The sequence below is a fragment of the Leptonychotes weddellii genome, chromosome 16 (assembly GCF_054177405.1).
Source record: "Leptonychotes weddellii isolate Sample4059 chromosome 16, ASM5417740v2, whole genome shotgun sequence".
In the NCBI taxonomy this organism is placed as follows: Eukaryota; Metazoa; Chordata; class Mammalia; order Carnivora; family Phocidae; genus Leptonychotes; species Leptonychotes weddellii.
Genome location: NC_138384.1, coordinates 37279666 through 37300334, shown reverse-complemented (window position 1 = coordinate 37300334; position 20669 = coordinate 37279666). Strand labels below are relative to the sequence as shown.

Here is a 20669-nt window from a genome sequence, read left to right as displayed (position 1 = left end):
ACTTGCCATGATCACATAGCTAGAGGAGAGGATGGCTCCGTCCTTTGCCACTTGTGGTCCCTCCCACCTCCATCCAACCCCTCCCTCCAGTCCTCTGTCCCAAACCATCAATTTAGAAGTTTCTTACAGCCTGACCGTGACATGCCAAAGGTATCTCCTTAGCTCTCACTCACTCTGGAACCAGAACAGGGTTGAGACAGACCTGGGTTCTAGCTGGACCAGAGACTTGGCCTCTAAGCCCATTTCCTCATTGGCAAGACAGGGATCCAGATGGCCTCAACCTGGACAGGCCATGGTAGGATCCTGCAGGGGAAAGGACCTTGCATCTAAGTGTGGAGACACCAGGGACAGGCCTGCAGTCCTTGTCTTCATGCAGAGTGGCCTCAGACACGTACCTATCTGCCCCCGCCCCCCAATCTCATGGAGTCACCGTGAGACTTAAACGATCGATCACCAGACCTTGGCACAGAGCCTGGCCCACACTTGGTACTTACTACAGGAGTTACTTCTCTCTCCCTGCAATTTTTCCATAAGAGTAACATCAGTTGAATACGTACTCTGTGCCAGGCCCTGTTATGAGTAGCCACATTTATTCATGCATCTCTTCTAATAGTGGCTTGCAAAGTGGGGTCCTGGGAGCTGGTTGGAAGTGCAGATTCTCAGCCCACCCCAGAGCTGCTGACTCAGAAACTCGGGAGGTGGAGAACTATTCACTTCTAAGAACCCCAGGAGAAAGGTGCCACTCTTATGCCCATTGTACGGGAAACTGAAGCTCAGGGGGCTTAACCCGGGTTACGTGACCGCTAAGGATCAGGGGTAGGATCTGAACCCAGGCCCCCAGGCACCTGAGTCTGCCCTCACAGCCCCGGCACTGGACCCTGATGACGCAAAGCTTGTGGAAGATGCTGGAGAATCCCAGATCGTGTTAGTGACTCGGGCCCCTGAAAATGGACAGATGCCCCCTTCCAGCACAATGGGAGCCCCCCACCACCACTCCCAGATACCCCACAGGCACAGCCACAGCCATTTCCAACCCTTTATTGGGGCTCTCTGTTGGCCCCAAATAAATATAATACATTAAACCCAGAGCTGAGGGAATCGTGCACCCCAGAGGCGCCCCCACAGCCCCAGCTGGGCAAAATAAGTTAGCGGGGGGCCTGCCGAGGCCAGGCCAGCTCCCTGGCTGGGCAGGCGATGGCAGCTGGACTCGCACACGCTGGTCTAAAGTGCATCTCGGTTCTGTGGTCCCCATTTCTGCGTGGCCCCTAGCTGGGCCACTGGGGGGGGGGCGGGGGGCTCCCGGCGCTCACACCGTGCCAGCGGTGGCCGCCGAGGCTCTGTGTCCGTCTGTCCGTTAGGGGGGTCGGCCACAGGGCTGGGGGTCCTCAGGAGAAGCTGTCGTCGGGCCGTGGCTGGGAGTCGAAGGGAGGGTCTGAGACCGTGATGCCTTGATGCAGCTTCTCCAGCGAGAACTTCATCTGGGAGGAGAAGTGGGCAGGGTGGGAGGTGAGTGCTGGTAGGGGTTCCTGCTGTCGAGGAACTGGGGAGGGTCCAGAGAGGCCACATCCCCTGCCAAGGTCACCCTGTGACAACAGAGGAGCCGGACCGTACCCAGTTTAACTTCTAAGATGCTGCAGATGGAAGGGGCGCCCATGGCCCGGGTTCTGGCCACACCCCACTACGTACCGGGTGCTCCTGGGCAAGCCCCGTAACTGTCCCAGCCCCCCCCCCCCGCAGTTGAAAGATCACAGGACAAGTTCAGGGTTCTGATGGCCAAACACCTAGCACTTGGCACAGTAGCTAGTCTTACTCCCTGCTGTGTGACCTTGGGCAATTCTGAGCTCAGACCTTAGCAGCCCTATCTGTTAGATGGGGCACAAGAGCATCCCTCTCACAGGCCTGGCCTTGAGGAGCAAATCAGCTGGTCATTTCAGCACACAGAACAGCCCAGCTCCATCTGTGTCTGTGGTAAACGAATTTGTGGAGTCAACTCTGTGCCCTTGGCAATTTAAGAGAGGAAAAGAATCAGGATTTAACTTAGGATGGGGAGGCCGTGCCATCCCTCTCCCTGAGTGATGTGACCCCAGCCTCGCTGCCCCCCACCCCGTCCTGAGCATCTCCCTGCCAGCATGGTTGCAGGGGGGGCAACAAAGCCCCTGGAGGTGGGCTCCACATCCTGGTCTCTAGCGACCACACACAATTTCACCGTCACCCACCAACTCGGGCTCTGGTACCCTTGGGCACCCAGCCAATGTCAGCCACTCCTCCACTTCCCACCCCTCCTCCCCCCACCTCAGCACCACCCCCACACCTGACCTTCGTGCCGACCCATCACCACAGTAACTGAGCGCCTACTGTGGGCCGGCACTGGGCTCACGCTGATAAGCGCAAACACACGACAAGTGTTTACTATGAGCGCGGCACACTCCAACGTTAACTCATTTGATGTTCGGACAGTCTTTCCTCCAACAGAGGAGGAAGCCCAGGCCGGCCGTGGTGCAGGGACTTGCACAAGGTCACACAGCAGAATCTGAACGTGGCCGTCTGAAGAGACGCTGCGACTGTACTACAGAGAGTGGGGCAACCCCTTCTGGAGACGAGACCCTCGTATCCTCGGGAGGAACTCTTTCCCACCCTCATGTGACCCCTTAGTGGGGGTGGGGTTCAGGGACCAAGCCTCCCCGCCCCCAGCCATGGTGACTGGCTCCGTGAGCCCAGCGGCCAGCAAGAACGAACTCTTTCCTTTGCGCGTGAGCCTGGAGCTGCAGCTGCCACCTTGGTCCAGCGTGGGAGGGGAGGATGCCCCCAAACAAAGCCAACCCCGGCGGTGGGCAGAGTCGGGAGATCGCACGCGCGTGGCTGGATTCAGCCATGCCTGCAGTCCGACACCGTGGACACTCATCCTCGGCTGAGAGCCAATTCTTTCTTCCGTCTTTCTGGCAACCCTGGGAGCTGGGGACTGTGAATGGCTTCCTTGTTGCACAGGGGGAGAAACTGAGGCCCGGGGATATCTGCCACATGCTGGGACCTAAACACAGGGCCCCGCTGCCCCAAAGGCGCACCTCGTCTAGGAGCTCCACGGACGCCCGCAGGATCTGCCTCCACTTGTGCACCTCCGCGCTGTGGAACTGCTTCTGCAGGGCAAGGATCTCCGCCCACTCCGTGGCCGTCTGCGGGAACTTGCTGCACGGGGTGCAGGGCCTGAGTGCGGCTGCCCCGCCCGACCTGCCCGACTTCCCAACCCCCTCGGGCCGCCCACTCACCCCTTGGCCAGGGCCAGACTGTGCCAGGCCTCGAAGGTGTGGGCTGCCCTCTCCAAAGACCAGAGGCGGTAAAAGAGGAGGACATTGAGGGCGATGAGGACGATGAGGCTGAGGGCAGGGATCAGAGGTCAGCGTCCGGACACAGAGGCTCTCCTAGGTCAGCAACACTCACGCAAGGACACCTTGAAGGGGCACCACAACTACCCCCCTTTCCAGAGGAGAAAGCTGACCCAGAGAGGGTGACAGACACGCCTAGGGTCACACAGTCCGTGAGCGAAGTCAGGGTCGCATCCTGGCTACGCCCCTAACTGCCACAGCAGGCTGCCTCGCTGGGAGAGCTGGGGGCTCAGGGCCTGGAGAAGGGGCTGCAGCTGGGGGCTGAGGTGACAGGGGAGGGGTTGCAGGATGCAGGGCCCTACCTCACACAGATCCTGGGGAGGCAGCAACAGGAAGACAAAGAGGTGAGAGCCGCCCCCGCCCCGCCCGGAGCATGCCGCGCAGCCGCTCTCCGGACTGCCGGTGCTGGGAAACAGGCCCAGAGAGGCTGAGTGTGTGACCAAGCTGACTCTCACCTCCAGGGCCTGCTGGAAGCTCGGACCTCACTTCCACGTCCTCAGGGTGTCCTGCCCCCCTCCACCCCCGCCCAGGCCTCTGGGCACATGGGTCTCCCTGCCTCACCCTCTGGGGGTCTCAGCTCAGGAATCCTCTGCTTTTCCGGGAAGCCTTCCCCAGCCTCCCGCAGCTTCCCCGTCCCATCCCTGTCCCCCAGCACCCTGGCCTGCTGTCTCAGACCTGTCCTCAGGTCTCTAGTCACTTCTGTGTCCCCAGCGTCTCCCAGCTTAGGGCTGGGCACAGAAAACAGGACTGAGATGTGTGACCGTGCTTCTTTTCCAGATCTCTCCCGGTTCCCCTCATTCCACCTCCTCTGGGTGCCTGCTCCCCCAGAAAGCCCTCCCTGCCCCCGGGGCGAGGTCAGGCCCCTCTGACCTCCCAGAGCCCCCAGGCCCTCCCTCTCCCAGCAGGACAGACTTCTCCACAACACACAGAGCAGGATGCCGTGTAAGGAGCTGTGCTGGGCACGTGCCAAACATCCTCTCCCCTCATCTCTGCTATGCTAGGAGGTGAGCCCACGTCCCCACTCCGGCAGACGCCCAGAGAGGCCAGGCACCTGCCCGAGGTCACACAGCCAGAATGCAGAGCCAGGCCTGTCTGACCCCACAGCCCGGGCCCCTTACTCACACCACGCTGATGAGAACCAGGGCGCCGGGGATGCCTGCCCCGGGGCCCTGGTCGGCGGACGGTTCTGAGAAGCGCGAGCTGAGGGAACCTGAAGGAGAGCGCCACGCAGTCAGACAGGGCCATCCCAGCACACCCACCGGGCCTCCCACCCCTGCGCTTCTGCCTGCCCCGCCCGGCCCGAGGGGACACACCTGAGGTGTGCATGCCAGCCCGGGTGCAGGGGTCCGGGTCCGGGTGCTGGGGCCCGTCGCCGTGCCCCCTCCAGCTCAGGGGCCGCTTGCGTCTCCGCAGGCCTGACAGCAGTCCGCGGGCATCCTTCCCGCCTTCCTCCAGGGACAGCTTCTCCGCTTTGGCAAGCTCCCGCTCTGTGGACACAGGAGAGGCCTCTGGGTGGCTGCACCTGGCCAGGCCATGACCCTGTCCCCGGCCTGGCCGACCTCTCCCCTACCCAGGTGGTGGAAGTAATCTTCGATGCCGCTCCAGGAGTTCTTCTCGATGAGTGACTTCACAAGGCTCCAGGGCTGTTTCCGGTAGCGGATCTCAGAAGACACCCTGGGGTCCGGGGGGGGGGGGAAAGGCAGGGGGAGGGGGTCAGGGTCTCAATCCAACCATTCCAAGGGGGTGCTTTCCTTCCCCCAATTCAGAGAGGGCCCCTTGTCACCCACAGACCACACACACCTTGGCAAGTCTCCCAGACTTAGCAACACCCGCCCCCACCACCAGCAGCTGAGCCCGCACCTGGCCCGGACTCTTCCACCTTGCTGCTATGCCCCAGCTCCACACGGGGTCCCAGAGACAGCTCGACCCACCCCAAACTGAGCTCCTGATCTTCCCCCAAACCTATCCCTCACCACCTTCCCCATTCCGGTCAATGGCAGCTCCGGCCTGTTCGCACAGGCCAGACTCCTCCGGGTGTTCTGGCACCACCCAAGAGAGGGGACTCTGTCAGGTGAGGGGCAGGGCTGCTGCTCACCGGAGACGGGCCTTGTTGCGGGCAAGACCCAGGATGCAGTAGCGGTGGGCCGTGTAGAAGTAGTCCTGGTAGGGGATGCCCTGGGTCAGCACCTCCGAGTCCACCACACAGCCGCCCGCCTGGGGGCCGCGCCGGAACAGCGTCTGCAGAGACCAGGGAGGAGGGGGGAGTCAGGGCCAGCCCACCCGGCCAGGCCCCCTGCCCGGCCGGCCCCTCTGCCTGGCCCACCTGTGTCTCCACCACGGAGGCGCTCTTGGGGCCCAGCGGGTTGCTGATGGGAATCGTGTACGTCAGCACTCGGCGCTGGTGGCACTTGTCGCCACTCCAGGGACTCAAGGTCACATCTGGGGGAGGGAGGGAGGGCAGAATGAGGAGGCCATTCTCCAGTCTTCTGCCCACAGGCTGTGGGAACTAGCCTTCTGGGATAGTTCCAGTTCTCTGGGGACTCGGCCCCAAACCCACCCTGGCCCCATGCCCCATCCTGATGTCAGCCCCACCTTCCTGCTGGACCCCTAAAACTTCAGATGTTGGTAATACTCCAAGCTGGGACCTCTCTCTTCCCTATGCTTGTTACCCATCCTGGGGCCATCTCATCTGCTCCTGCAGCCTCAGTCTCCCTCTCTGTACCAGTCCTGGGGTCCTGTGACCTCCTGAGCATCTTCCCTCGGAAGTTCCCCAGACATCTCACACCCACCAGGTCCCACACTGGCCTCGGCATCCCCCTAAACCTACCCCCCTTCCTCTCGGGAGCTGTGATCTCGGGATCCCAGCTCAGGGGTAGCCCCACCATCCTCCAGACTCCCCCGGAGCCCTGGGCCCTGCCCTGGATACTCCCTCCCCCTTGTGTTCACTTGACCTCCTAAGCATCGCTCCTGGTTCAGCTCATCCCTGCCTACCCAGGGTCCCACTCCGGCCCCCCTGAGTTTCTGGCCTCAGACTCCACCTCTGAGGTCCAGGGGGTAGCTTCTTAAAGCCAAGCCTGTCCCTGCCCCTAACCTGCCTAGAACATTCCATGGCTCTCCAGGGCCTCTGGACAGAATCTGAGTCCCTCAGTCTGATGTGCCCATCCCTCCAGGACATTAGCATAGTATCAGAGGACTGTGGGCCCCCAACTCAAGGCACGGTCTCACTCATTCTGCAGGGGATTCTACGTGGCTCATTTTCATCAACACAGAAAAAAGAAACAGAGGAAGACGACCATCTGACTAGCCCCCCCCCGCTTGAATCCCTTCCACAGCCTCCTGAGCCATTCAGCTGGTCCCACAGTGAACCCTTCCATGTCACCTGGCGCTGTCGCTTCACCTCGCTACGCCTGGCCACAGAGGCCCGGCCTCAAGGGATTCTCCCAGTGTCTGCCCCTGGCCTCAGGGCCTTTGCAGGTACCCCGCTGGCCTCCTGGGTTTCTCCCCCATCTCCTCCCCTTTCCCCAGAAGAGTTCCTCCTTCAGGTCTTGGTTCCAATGTCACATCCTTCCAGCAACTTCTCCTGAGACCCCTCAGGTCACAGATACCCCTCTGACGCTCACAGTCCCGGCACATCTGTGACTTATTTGTGTGTCTATTTACTGTTGTTCTCACTAGATTCTCGACTTCATCTGTCCTGGCCTCTGCACAAATCTGACAGAGCGGCCACTAAATGTGTGATCACGAGTTTGTGTTTATTAAATGCTTACTATATGCCACTGCTCTTGGCAAGTGTCTAGTATCAACTCATACAGCCCTCAGAAGACCTGCATACACCAGGAGCTATTATCACGCCCCCAACATACAGAGCCAGAAACTGAGGCAGAGAGGCTCACGACCCTGCCCGAGGCCACTCAGTCAGTTCAGAGGCAGAGCAGGTCCGGTCCGGTCTCGAGGAGGACGGGCTTCTTGCTCGCCCACCGCCCAGCCTGCCGCATCTGCTCCGCAGGGCCCCCCTGTCTCCTGCTTCGGCCTCCCTTCCCCCTCCCCTGCACCCACGGGAGCTCGGCCCCCTGACCTGTGAACTTGCACTGCTGCAGGAAGCCCTGCAGGAAGGGCGAGTCTGAGAAGAGCATCTGCTGCAGCCGCTCGGCACCCACGTGGAAGACGGAGTTGATGAGGAGCCGGCCGGAGAGGTCAGGAAGCAGGGCGGCCAGGTCAGCTGGGTGACAGAGAAGGACAGTGGAGGCTGCACTGCTCCCTCCTCGGAGCAGCCCCTCGCTTCCCCTCCGGTGACCGCTCCTCTCCACTCCCAGGCCTTGCACAGTGGAGGGGCAGCCCCATCCTCCCGGGCCCGGGTGGACGCTGACCAGAGCACTGCTTGGCCCCTTTCTGCCGCAGAGGTGGCTTTAGGGCGGGCATGTCTGCCGGGGCTCAGCCAGCCAGAGCCACCGTGACCAGTTCACCGAGCAGCACCCGGAGGCCCAGCCGGCTGCCCCCCGCTCCCCACGACGGCAGGGGTGGGCCTGTGCTCCCAGGCTCACCCGCCTGAGCTCTCGGCCGCAGTGATTGGCTCGGGGGTGGGCCTGGGCTCCAAGGTGGACCAAGGAGAGCCAAACCTAGAGCTTCTGGTGCCTCCCATGGGAAAATCATGCTTTCTCTCTGCTAGACTTGCTGGGGCAGGGCTGGGGAGCTCTGTACCACCCCGCCCCCCAGAATGGAGGCTACCTGAGAAGGAAGCTGGCACAGAAAATGGAAAGAGCAATAACCAGAGCCAGCACGAACTGGCCCGAGCACTTTACAAATATTAACTCACTTCAATTCTCTTAACGTCGACCCTATGAAGTCCGTATGACTATTGCTCATCCCATTTTTCAGATGAGGAAAATGAGGCTCGAGGAGTTAAATAATTTGCCCAAGTTACACAGCTCGGAGGCAGTGCGGCCAGCATTTGGACCCTGGCAATCTGGCTGCAGAGTCTGTGCTCTTACCATCTGCCCTGCTGCCTTCAAGGCAGAGCTAAAGACAGATTTCTAACAACACCATCTGAATGCCTGCACCCCCCAATTTCTTAGTGCCGTGAGCCAGCCAATCCCTTGCTGATGCCAGTCTCAGTAAGGGCTGTCACGTGTAACCGAAGCGGACGCCTCGGGCCACCTGCCTCACCTTCCTCCCCCGTGGACGAAGAGGAGTTACTCGTGTCTGTCAACAGTTCCTCACTGCGCAGCAGGTCCAAGGGGCCCACGGAGGTGGGCCCCTCAGGGGGGGTCGGCTCAGTGCTCGGGGGTTCAGCCACCGGGGTCACTGTCTGGCTGGAGGAGGCGTCTGGCTGGCTGTCCGTCTGCTCCTCCTTGTCCTCCTCTGCCTGCAGAGAAAGGCTTAATCCAGCTCGGTCTCACCTCCACTCCAGCCTGAGGGCCCCCCGTGTGCCCACATTGGCCATAAGGATTTGAGACTGTAGGAAAACCGATGCTGGGGGGTTGTGTGTGCACGTAAAGCTTCCAGCCAAGCCGCAAGGGGCCCTGGGGCTGCCCAGATGAGGGCCTCTCTCAGCCCCTACCAGGCTGTCCTGCGTGCCTGGGCCATAAGCCTTCTCATGCCTCTCCTGCCCATCTGTCTATCCTTCCATGCCTGGTCTGTCCATCTTTGTCAGTCCATCATTCCTTCTTTCCTTCCATCCATCCAAGTCTTGCTTCTTCTGTCTCTCAGTCTCTTCCTGTCTTCTGCCCTTTTGCCTCTCTCTCATTCCCTGTTTTCTTTGCCCATCTTCTCAGCTCCATCCCATCCCTCTATCCATCCCCTCCCTTAGCCCTCCATCCACCTCTTCTCTGGCCCTCTGGCCCTTCCCCTTCCCCCCGCCCCAACCTCTCGGTCTGTCCCTCTCCCTGACACCACTCCCCACCGTCCTCTGTCTCTTTCTATCAGCATCCTCCTCCTTCCCACATCCTCTGCTCACCCCATGATCTGCATCACTGCTGGCCCGGGAAAGGTTGGGGGTGATGTGGCCACGGCGCGAGCCCACCGGGCTCGGCTCCTGGCTGTTGTCGGCTGCCCCCGAGGGGGTGATGTCACTCAGGGCAATCACGTCTCCCACTTCCTTGGGGCTCCTGTGGGGAAAGGGAGGGTGTGGAATCGCTGTATCTTTGAACCCCATACACCCTCCTGGTCTCCCAGACTGTATGCCCATCTCAGTCCACCCGGGACTCCAGGAGCTCTGCACACAGCCCCTACTGTCTCCCCCACCCCGGGAACCAGCCACCAACCTCTGACTCACCCCAGACCGTTGAGCTGCAAGGGGCAGACATAGTCCTCATCCTCACTGGTGAGACCCAGCTCTGAGCCGTAGCACTGATGCACCAAGTGCCAGAGCTCCCGGGGGCTCAGCGTCTGGGCAGGGAGGACATGGGGTTGGCCTCCACCTAACGGGGCCCAGAGCCCTTCCGGTCCCTGTCCCTGCTAGCCCTCAGGCTCAGCATTCCCGAGGTGTCCACAAGGGGGCAGCAGCGTCTCCGGTCTCCGCCCTCCCCCCATCCAGCTCCACCCCCCCCACCAGGCAGGTGTCAGGGTGCTTAGGACTTGCCCCTTAGGTCCTCACAAGACTCCCACATCCACAGGTTAGCGTTCCCAGATTTACAGAGGAGAAGTTGAGGCCCGGGGAGTGGAGGTCACGCGCTTGAGGTCCCACAAGTGACCCGGGGCACCACGGGGATTCAAACCCAGCCGGACTCCAGAGCCAAGGCTCCCACCCGCCACGCTGTCCTGCCCCCGTTTTCCTGAGCGTTCCTGGCCCCAGCGGCTGGAGGCCCATGTCGGAAGAGCAGTGATAACCACAGGAGCTGGGCAGCCAACCACCGGCTTGTTACGGGGTGCCAGGCCTGGTGGGCAAACTCACTGAATCTTCTAGAACACTTCTGTAAAGCGCTAACATCATCATTTTAAGGCAATGACGCTGAGGCACAGAGGTGCTCAAGTGGCGGTGGCAAGACGTGACCCCGGGGCCGGGGCAGGGCCAGCCTGCCTCATGAGAGCTGACCTGACTGAGCACTTACTCTGGGCCCAGCTCTGGCTGCTACGAAGTAGGGAATGTCCCTCTCTGATGGGGCTCAGTGACGTGCTCCAGGTCACTCAGCTCCTCGGGGATGGAACCAGAACTCGAACCGCCCCCGCAGTCTGGCTCCAGGGTCTGACCTTTGAACCCTCCTCCCGCCCTCACCCTCCCTGGAGTCTCTGACACCGCGCTGTCTCTCTCTCAGGCTCCTGCGCCCACACCGTCACCCCTGATCACCCCTGAGGAAGGGCACGGCTGGAGCTGCCCCCGAGGGGACAGCACAGGAGTGGAGCACAACTGGACAAGCGGGTTGGGCTGCTGAGGTGCCGCAGGCCCCCCCGTCGCAGACACGGACCATGCCCCCCCCCCCACCGCCGACAGCTAGCCACCCTCCCCCCCTGCCAGCAGAAACCCAATTTGTTTGGGGCGAAAAGCTTCCCCAGCCCTAGGGATAAATTATAACTGGTTTACACCAAGTTTTCCATCCGTCCTTTGCAACTGGGGGGGTCCTATTAGCCAGTTCTAGCCAAAGACATGCAAAGAGGAGTTGGCTTAAAGGGGGCTTTCCCTCCCTGATAAAGGAAAGTGCCCTTCCTACCCACCCATTTTCTCCTTCACGTTTGGGACACTTATGTGACTGAGGGCATGATGCCTACGGCCGAAGCAGCCATCTTGCAACCACGAGGCAACAAGCATGTGGACAAAATATCAACAAGCAGAAGGCGGACAGTGTGGAAGAATAAACAAGAGCTGGGGTCCTTATGACATCGGCGAGGGACGGGAGCCCTCAAACCCACCCTGGGCTGCCTGCCTCCAGACCCCTAGTTAGAGGAGTGTCAGCATGATACAGAACCCAAGTGCCATGGGTCAGAACCCCAGCTCTGCCACATAAAATGCCTCGTGACCACGGGAAGGCTATCCCTCCACACCTCACTGGTGAAACAGCTGCCCCCCCAGGGTGGTTGTGAAGTTAAAGTGAATTAATGCCTGCAATGCTCAGAGCAGGGCCTGGTACCCAGGAGCACCCCAAGTATTAGCTACTATTGTTACTCAGGAAGTAATTCAGTATCTGTTTGCTTAAAGCACGTGTGGTTGAGTTTTCCGTGACTTGCAGCCGACTGTATCCTATCTAAACTCATGCAACCACAGCGAGCGTGGCCGGGGAGCCTGGAGGCCAGCCCATCGGGATAGGCCGAGTCTAAAGGCCCTTACTCAAAACCTCTGGGGCAAGACATAAGTCAAGATTAAGAAGTTTGGGGACCTGAGAAAGATAATGCAGTACCTATCCTGCATGTAGTAATATGGTACCAATAATGATGATGGTATTGTATTTAGTATCCAGTGCACTATGTACCAAAGGTTCTCCAAGTGTGGCCCAAGGATTTCTGGGGGTCCCCCAACCCTTTCAGGAGGTCCATAACATCAAAACCATTTCCGTAAGCGTGGTTAAGCGTTACTAGTAGTATGAGATGCTACTTTCCTTTTTCGCTTTTATTCTCACACTGGTATACTGTGGAATTTTCCAGAGGCTACGTGACATGTGACGCTGTCTTTTTCTGGGGCCTCATGCAGTGTGTGCTCGTGTATTGTTGTGGTTAAGAATTCCCCAGTTTCAGCTTCTAATACAGCAGATATTGGTAGATATAACCCACTTAAACAAAAGCTCTTTGGGGTCTATAATTATTTTAAAGAGTAGAAAGGGTTCCTGAAGCTACAGACTTTGAGAATCACTGGCATATTCAATATTGGATAGATACTATAACTTTATGTTGATTTACAATCACATCTAAGATGTACCCCAGTCAAACACGTTAATATTTTTTGTCCTGAAACATAAGAACGGTCACATGGAGATAAACATAGGCCTGTGCTATCCAAGAAGCACGTGCCGCCATTTAAGTTTAAATGAATCAAAATGAAATGAAATGAAAAATGCAGATCTTCAGCTACGCTATCCACTTTTCAAGAGTTCAACAGGCCCATGTGGCCAGTGGCTGCCATACTTTGACAGCACGGATGGAGAATCCTTTCATCGTAATGGAAAGTTCTATTAGAGAGTGCTGATGTAGACTAGAAATAACCATGTCAGCTCAGGGTCGGATTTTGCTACGGCACACACAAAGGTACCTTCTCATTTTCAGAGCATTTTGGATTTGTGGAGGTGAAGAAAGGGCCATGGATACGTGTCCGTGGGGGCAAGGCCAGGCACCAGAGCCCGTGGTAGCCCCTGCTGGGGTCTACACAGGAAGCTGCAGGCAGGGCAGGCCTGTGCCCATGGAGGAGAGCTAAGGGGCCCTCCAGTTCCCCAAGTTCTGGCTCTCCTGGCTCCAGGACTCCCCCCCAGTCCGCCATCCATTTTCACCCAGACCTACCTTTTCAAGCAGCGCATTCTGCCAGAGGCGGAAGATGAGAAGGAAGCAGCGGTCCCGGGCCCCAAAGGAGGTGAAGAAATGCTGCAGGAGAGAGAGGAGTGTGAGGGCATGGGGGACAGACATGGCCAGAGGGAGCGGAAGCTCCATCACCACCCACACTTTGTGCCGGGATCTCCATCCTGATGTATCCATTCATTCGTCCCGTCATTCACTTCACAGAATGTTTATCCTGTGCCCAGCCTGGCACCGGACGATGCTGGAGTCCCTGTGACGAGGAGACGGCCCCTGGCCCTGCCCCCAGAGCTCACAGTGCAGGGCAGGAGACAGGCACAGCCCTGGGTGGGTGGGCTGTGAGGGAGGAAGCCCAGGGCACTCTCCCAGTCTCCTTCGGCCAGGAGGGATGGTCACCTAATCCACATTTGGCCAATAAAACACAAAGGGAAGTCTGCTGGGAGGTCTCCCCACCATTCCCTCTCCCTTCCTTTCTGAGTCATTGGTGCCAGGCAGCCATCTTGGGACCACGAGGCAACAATCATCAGGATAGAATGGAGCGTCAGGGAAGGCTTCCAAGGAGAGGGGACATCTGAGTTGACAGATATGTGGGAGGGAAGAATTCTACTATTACTATTACCCAGAGCAGCTATGTGAAGGGGCAGGCCACAGAGACTGAGACGAGGGGCTGGTGGGGGGGGGGAGTCCAGGTCGGAGGTGACGGGAGCCTAGGGCAGGCCAGTAGGGGTGGCGGGGGAATAGAGAGAAAGCGCGGGATCTGAGAGTTCAGGGTGCAGAATAAACAGGGCTTGGGACGGGAGGGGCTGGCTGAGACCAGTGACCACAGGCCGCCCGCCCCAGCCCCCAGCAGGTCCTCCGGCTCACCTTCTCGCTCTCAGTACAGATCTGGATGGCATTGGGGATCAGCTTGGCTGTTTTTTCCTTCTTCAGACACGTCACTTCCTTCAACTGGATGGAAATCTGAAGACGAGAGGCCGGTCAGAAGAGGCCCAGGCCCGGCCCGCCCCAGCCCCTCCTCGTTTTGTCCCGAGTCGGCTCACTGTGGTTTCCCAGCGGAAGATGTTGCTGTAGAAGCAGATCCAGTTCTCGGAGAGGTAGAGGCGGCCCTGGAGGAGGATCTCGCGCTGCAAGGCACAGGAGTAATCTGAGGCGGCCGAGGGGAGAGACGGCAGACGCCTGAGTCACACACGCTGTGCCGGCCAGCGCGGGCGGGACAGGCGGGCGGGCAGCACGGGGGGCTCAGGGCCCGGCCCGGGGACGGGGTCTGCGCGGCAGGACTCACCCACGATGAGGCGTTCGGCCTCGGGGAGTTTGCTGAACAGTTTCCGGAAGTCTTCGTTCCGCTGTTTGTACGTGGGGCTCAGCATCTGGGTGAGTTGGGGGGGTAAGAACCCAGCTGGGGGTTCACATCCCTATACTTCTGCCCCACAAAGTGCCCAGAAGCCCCCCCATCCACCCCGGTCTTCCCCGGCCCTTAACACAAGACTAACCATCATGAGAGCGGTCATTTACTGATTTCCACTGTGCCAGGTACCCACCCGCACCACTGACTCTTAGCGAGTGCTCCCTTCAGCCTTGTAAGGTTGGGACAGTGTCTCCAGAGACAGGCCCAGAGAAGTTAAGCAACTCACTCAAGGACACACAGGAAGTAAGCCGCAGCACAGGATGTGACCCTAGGTCCACCAACCCCAGCACCCAATTCCCTGACTGCTGCAGCTTGGGGCTCCTGGCCCAGCACCTGTCCCCCTCCCTGTCTCCCCTCCAGCCGGCCCCCCCAACACTTACACTGTACCAGCTCTGCATCTTCTGCAAGAGAAAGGAGCAGAGTCAGAATGAGCCCCTAAACTCCCTGCCCTTCCCCGTCTCCCCACCCCACTGGGCTTGCCCCGACCTTGCTATTGCGGATGAAGTTCCGGCTGCCCAGGCTCTGGGTGCTGGGCGTCCCAGGCACCCCCCCCTTCTCCGAGGAGCTATCTGACCCCTTCTCCACCATGGTGCCTGGTTCAGGCTCAGGGTGGGGTCGGCTCGAGGGCAAGAGCTGCAGCCGCTTCCGGAGAGATGGGGAGCTGCTTGGCGTGCTCCGGCCGGAGTGGGGGGTGGTGCTGGGGGAGGAGAAAAAGAGGGGCATTGGGGCGGGGAACAGGTGAGGTGTGGGGGCAGGCCTATCTTAGGAGGCCATTGATCCCCACCCACCCATTCGACTCCACTTCCAGCAGTGTGACAGAGCGGGCCATTCCCTAACTCTCTGCACCTCAGTGACTTTGTCTACGACCCATGGGTGATAAACACATGTCCTCGTCTGCTTGTTTAGACACTTCAATGGATCAATACATCAGTAGCCCCTGGCATAGAGTGAGCTCTCAAGAACACTTGCTATTTTTTTTTTGTTTGTTTGTTTTTATTCATGAGAGACAGAGCGAGAGAGAAAGGCAGAGGGAGAAGCAGGCTCCCAAGGAGCAGGGAGCCCGATGCGGGACTCGATCCCAGGACCCTGAGATCATGACCTGAGCCGAAGGCAGACGCTTAACCATCTGAGCCACCCAGGCGCCCAACACTTGCTATTTTTAAAACTAATTTATTCAGACGAGAGCGGGCGCGTTCAGGGTGGTATGGCCGTAGACTAAAACTAATTTATTCATAAATAAATATTTGAGGAGCCCCTCCCCACTCAATTGCTTGAGCTAAAAACCTAAGCCTGTGCTTAGTTTTTTTCTTGTTCACTCTCCATTTCTAATCTGTTAGCACATCCCACCTGCTCTACCTCCAAAATCTATTTCCATTACTTCTATTATACCCATCTCCCCTGCTCCGGCGCCCTGGCCCAGACTCCATCCTTGCCCTCCTGGACAGCACAGCAGGGTTCCCTGGGTTCTCCCTGGGTTCCCTGTCCCCATCCCCGCCCCTTGCTGTCAGCTCCCCACCCCAGAGGGAGCCTGTGAGCCCAACTCGCGTCAGGGTCCTTCTGGCTGCATCGCACTCCAGGTAAAGGCCAAGTCCTCATCTGGTCACCCCAGGCCCTGGTGTGGCTCACACCCTCCACTTCAGCCACCCCCAGCCTCCTTTTGTCCCTACGCTCGCCCGTTGCATTCCCACGTCAAGGCTTCTGCACTTCTGTTCCCTCCGCCTGGAACGGCCTTCCACAGCCCAGCCTGACAGGCTCTGTCTTATTGGGCTCGAATGCTCCTCTTCCCCTGGGGACCCAGCCCCGCGGCCTCCCTCACACCACCTCAACTCAGCCGGATGGCCTGGTCATTTTGCCTATTGTTGCCTCCGGCTGTGAATTAAGAAAGTCTTAGTCACCACTGTGTCCCTGGCACCCAAAACTGTACCCAGCACGGAGCGAACTCTCAAGAAACATCGGCGGCTGCAGGCATGCTCTGCGCGTTGGCTGGAGCGGGAGCCACCAAGGGACACTTGCTGGCGCTGTACCAAGGCCCTGGCAGGCTCTCCGTAGGAGTACTTATTCCTCGGGCAACCTGGACGTGCGACAGTAGCACCATGCCTGCCTGCCAGAGCAGGACGCCGGGACGCGAAGCAGCCAACCACCTGTCCCAGGACGCACGGCTGCTTGAAGCCAGGGCATGATTCTACCTCGGGGGCCCCCCTCGGCTGCTCAAACTTCCCTCCCTTGCCTCCAAGCTTCAGCACACGCCATTCCCCCACTGCGGACTGCCCTGGGCTCCCATCCTGTCGCTAACCACTCTGCTGCCACTCTGCCTCTGCGTCCCCCATCCCAGCCCTGACTACTTCCCGGCGGCCACTTGTCCCACGACAGCCCCATTTCTCCCCCGCAGGCCTGTGAGCTCCCCGACGACGGCAAGGTCCTGGTCACTGCTCTGTCCCCAGCACAGCTCAGGACAGGACCCAGGGTACGCACTGCCGTCAGAGCTGTGCAATGAGTTTGTGGGACAGAATAACTAAGTAAGTAAATGAAATAGGTGGTGATCTGGGCCACTGCCATGGCCCCTGGACGGCTGCAGCTGCCTTCTCCCAGGTCTCCCTGACACCCAGCCCCCACTCTGCTCCCCACCTGTGGCCAGCAGGGGGGCAGCTATGAACACCTGAGTCGGGTTGGGGACCCCCTCCCTGGGCCAGCCGTACCTGACTCCAGCTAAATGAACCTCTGGACCCTCTCATCAACCCCTTGCTCACCCTTCCCCAGCTCCTACCTTGCCTGTCCCCTCTGTCCAGATGCCCTCCATCTCACATTTCGGGAGGGCTCCCTCACCTCCTTCCCGTCTCTGCTCAGGGGATGCTTCTTCAAGTCGGCTTCCTCGCACCTCTATCTAAACCACACTCCCCACCTCTCGATCCCGCTCCCTCTTCATCTTTCTCCACAGCACGTCCTGCACTTGACCTGCTGTCGTGTCTCTCTCTGCGCTCCGCAGGCGAAGGCGCTTTGTTTCCAGCTGCATCCCCAGGGTCTAGGACGAGGCTGGCGCACGGAGCATTTGCTGGTGCAGACGGAATGAAGGAGCGCCCCTCTCCCGCCCCTCACAGAACCGGGATCCAAGGAGGTGTGAGACTTGCCCCCCCTCAGCGACCCCCAGCCACGCGCTCCCCCAGTGCCTTGGGGCCTGACCATGACGGGAATCACTGCATCCGCCTCACAGGGTTGTTGCGGGGAGAAAGTGAGGTAATAGACAGTTGACCCTTGAACAGCACGCGTTTGAACTGTGCGGGTCCACTTATATGGGAACTTTATTCAGTAAATACAGTACGGTCTTGTAAAGCTATTTGCTTTATGATTTTCTTAATACCATCTTTTCTAGATTACTTTATTGTAAGAATACAGTATACAGTACAGATAGTATACCAAAAAAATGTGTTCATCGACTGCTTATGTTATCGATAAAGCTTCTGGTCAACAGTAAACAATTGAGAGCTAAGTTTGGAGGGAGTCAAGAAGTACACACCAATTTTCAACTGCACGGCAGGTCAGCACCCCTCACCCCGCGTTGTTCAATGTCAAGTGCACATAAAGCCCAGCACGTGGTAGGCACTCTGGTTTGATCAATAGGTTCTGTCGGACTAAAACGGAGGGCAAGGCCCTGCCACTGCCCCAGCGCACCTCTGCTCAAGAGACAAACGCTGACGCCGACGGGCCCCAACCAACACCTCAGCCTGGGGCGCAGAGCCCAAACTGACCCCAAGCTCCATCCTTCACTCGCTAAGTATGCATGAAGCACATGCCCTGCGCCAGGCGCTGGGGACACGGAAGTGAGCAAAACAGATACCATCCCGGCCTGCGGGGACCTGACATTCCAGTTGGGGAACCGAGATGAGCAACAAGAACACGTGTCAAACGGAGACGCTGAGCTCAGGCACCGCTCGGCCTGTGCGACCCACGGCAGGCCTCCTGAATCCGAAACTGGGGGTGGGGCCCAGGACATGGAAGCATGCCCAAGTCTGAGGACCACGGACACAAAGGAGGGCTAAGTGGGTGGGTGAGTGGGGTGCAGGGCACACTTGAGCTGAGCCCGAGGACGAAGAGCAGCTCGGCCAAAGAGCAGGGGAACACTGTTTTTAGGGACAGGGGTGTGGAGTTCAGGGACAGGACTGAGCCTGGCAGGTCTGAGGAGTGAGGTGGCCAGTGGGGCAGGAGAAGAAGGACAGGAGGGCACAGCCCCCCCCCCTTCAGGTCCCTCAGGCCCCTCTGGCCCAGGTCAGGAGTTTGGGCTTCCCCCTGAGGGCACTGGTGAGCTACGGAAGGGTTCTGAAGGAGGGGGTGACCACTTTCCTCCCCTGCCTCATCTTCTCACCTCTCTAGCCTGAAATGCAGACCCCTCCTCTACCTGTCCTACTTTCCCACGGCCGCAGGCCTATGCCCCCAGATCTTGCTCTTTCGTAGAAGGAAGAGGAAGTGCTCGAGAGCAGGCACGGCCCTGAGGCTGCCCTCCCAGGCAGGCTGCAGCAGAGGGAAGGGACGAGCCCACTGTGGCTGGAGGACCGTTATGGGGGGGGAGGGACTCGGGAGAAAACAGGGTTTTGCCCCTGCAGACACCTCTCTTCAGACTTCCTGGGCCTACACAGGCCTGGAGCTCCCTCTGGTCAAAGAGGGGCAGATGCACATGCAGGTGTGCATAAAAGGGAAACGTGGGGTGGGTCACACGCAGCCGGTGTAGGCAAACGGTACTTTCCCACCGTTGCCAGAAGCCGCCCCACCGCCCCGCCCCACAGCACAACTCTCACAGGGGTGACACTCTCGCACCCAGCGCCTCAGGGTTCTAGCATAAAGATTCACACAGCTGCAGCATTGCAAGTATGCGACAGCCACAAAGTCCCAGAAGTTAAACACACACACACGCCTGTCCCCGATGCACACAGGTAGCTGCAGAGGGTCACAGAAACCACAGAAAGTTCCCGATAAATGACATTCACACAGAACGGCCACAAGAAAGTCTCCGAGAAGAGGTGAAAGCAAATGACATTCTACGGGGAGAGCCAGACAAGTAAAGGAGCGGTCACAGAGAACTCAGCCAACGCAGGTACCGTGTAGGTGAACTTAAGCCAGAGGGTCAGCTCGGCTCTCCCGGTGTTCACCGCCCGGTGGGGAAGACACAGCGAAGGGCTGCTCTAACACGGCAGGGGACCGAGGGGTCAGCGGTGGCTGCTGCCAGAGAACCCAGCCACTCACACGGCCACGAAGGACCCAGGGGGTCACGGACACAGCTTACCAACACAGTGGCCAGCTATGGAAATGACGCGTGCGACATGGTTTACAAACTCTAACAGGAGTGCAGTGTCAGTCATTACTGCTGCCAACAGCCAAGGGTGCACCCCAGGTCTCGGGAAAGAGGGTCCTGGGCCCACTAAGAGCCACAAGGGATCTCTCTTTGTGCCCTCACACACACAACGCCCCCAGGGTCTCCGCTGCACACACGGAAGCCCAGGCACATCCAGAACTGTCACATACGGATTACGGCTACACACAGGAACTTTCACCCAAAGATGTCATCAGAAGTGACAGGCACAACCCCAGGGGGTTGCAGCCATATACCCCAGGCCCCGGACATACAACGTCATATAGGGACACACACAGGTCACTTACATTTGCACCAAGAGCTAATGCGTTCAGAGGTAAATGTAGGCACAGAGACACAGAGTGATGAATGTAAACGCTGCGTACACACACCACCAAGTCACGACTGGACACAGAGGCAACTCACAGTGACACCTGGAGCTACAGATGGAATCAGAGGCAAATTCTACAGCCACACACACAGCCAGAGGGGATCTCAGCTGTCTGCACACCAGGGGACCTAGACACACGTACGCACACTCCAAAGTCACAACCAGACACGCATGGGTCTGACGGGATGCGATCATACATTACACACACATACAACACAGAAGGTCACAGCCACACGCAGCCCCCCCCCCCATACACACAACTAGTGTCACAGTCAGACATACTCGGGGAATTTACAGTAACACATGGAGCCACAGATGGAGTTTGACATAAATTACACACACAGCCAGAGAGGATGCACAGTAGGAATGCAGACCCGCATACACACACTTCCAAGACACCTACAATTCATACTCGAAAACACAGCGGGCCAGACAGGGAGAGGAAGTTCAATTCCGGGCCCAGGACCCGGAATTTCAGGCACGAGGCCGGCACGAAGCCCCCACCAGCAGCCCCAGCGCCGGGACTCGCCATAGACAGAGGCGGTGGGAGGGGGCCCAGGCCAAGGGGGGCTGCTCCCGGGCCTGCCGCCGAGCTCCGTGGCCTGTGCGCGGGCCAGCCGGGGCTTGTGTGCGCCCCGCATCCACCCCAGGCCCAAAGCCCGGGGTCAGCCCCGTGCCCACCCCTCGCCTCCCGGACCGCGGCCAGCTAGGCCGGACGGAGCCCTC

The 20669-nt window shown here is 59.1% G+C and overlaps 1 protein-coding gene across 2 annotated transcripts in view; it reads right to left on the bottom strand.

Annotated features, from left to right (window-relative positions):
* Positions 1–1022: 1022 nt before the first annotated feature.
* GRAMD1A (GRAM domain containing 1A) overlaps positions 1023–20669 on the bottom strand; it is a 23410-nt gene continuing 3763 nt past the window's right edge. Inside the window, exons 2-20 of one of the 2 annotated variants that reach the window (XM_081806713.1) lie at positions 18605–18609; positions 14701–14911; positions 14595–14615; positions 14092–14176; positions 13850–13953; positions 13674–13769; positions 12798–12878; positions 9652–9764; positions 9334–9484; positions 8544–8742; positions 7456–7599; positions 5704–5819; positions 5476–5618; positions 4951–5054; positions 4694–4867; positions 4503–4590; positions 3264–3371; positions 3063–3183; positions 1023–1478 (exon numbers count right to left, since the gene is read on the bottom strand). In XM_081806713.1, coding sequence (XP_081662839.1) covers positions 1386–1478; positions 3063–3183; positions 3264–3371; positions 4503–4590; positions 4694–4867; positions 4951–5054; positions 5476–5618; positions 5704–5819; positions 7456–7599; positions 8544–8742; positions 9334–9484; positions 9652–9764; positions 12798–12878; positions 13674–13769; positions 13850–13953; positions 14092–14176; positions 14595–14615; positions 14701–14911; positions 18605–18609 — 2157 coding nt within the window. In that variant the 3' untranslated portion in view covers positions 1023–1385. Of the gene's footprint in view, positions 1479–3062; positions 3184–3263; positions 3372–4502; positions 4591–4693; positions 4868–4950; positions 5055–5475; positions 5619–5703; positions 5820–7455; positions 7600–8543; positions 8743–9333; positions 9485–9651; positions 9765–12797; positions 12879–13673; positions 13770–13849; positions 13954–14091; positions 14177–14594; positions 14616–14700; positions 14912–16138; positions 16788–18604; positions 18610–20669 lie in introns of those variants that run through there. The other variant, XM_081806712.1, reaches the window with a different exon arrangement.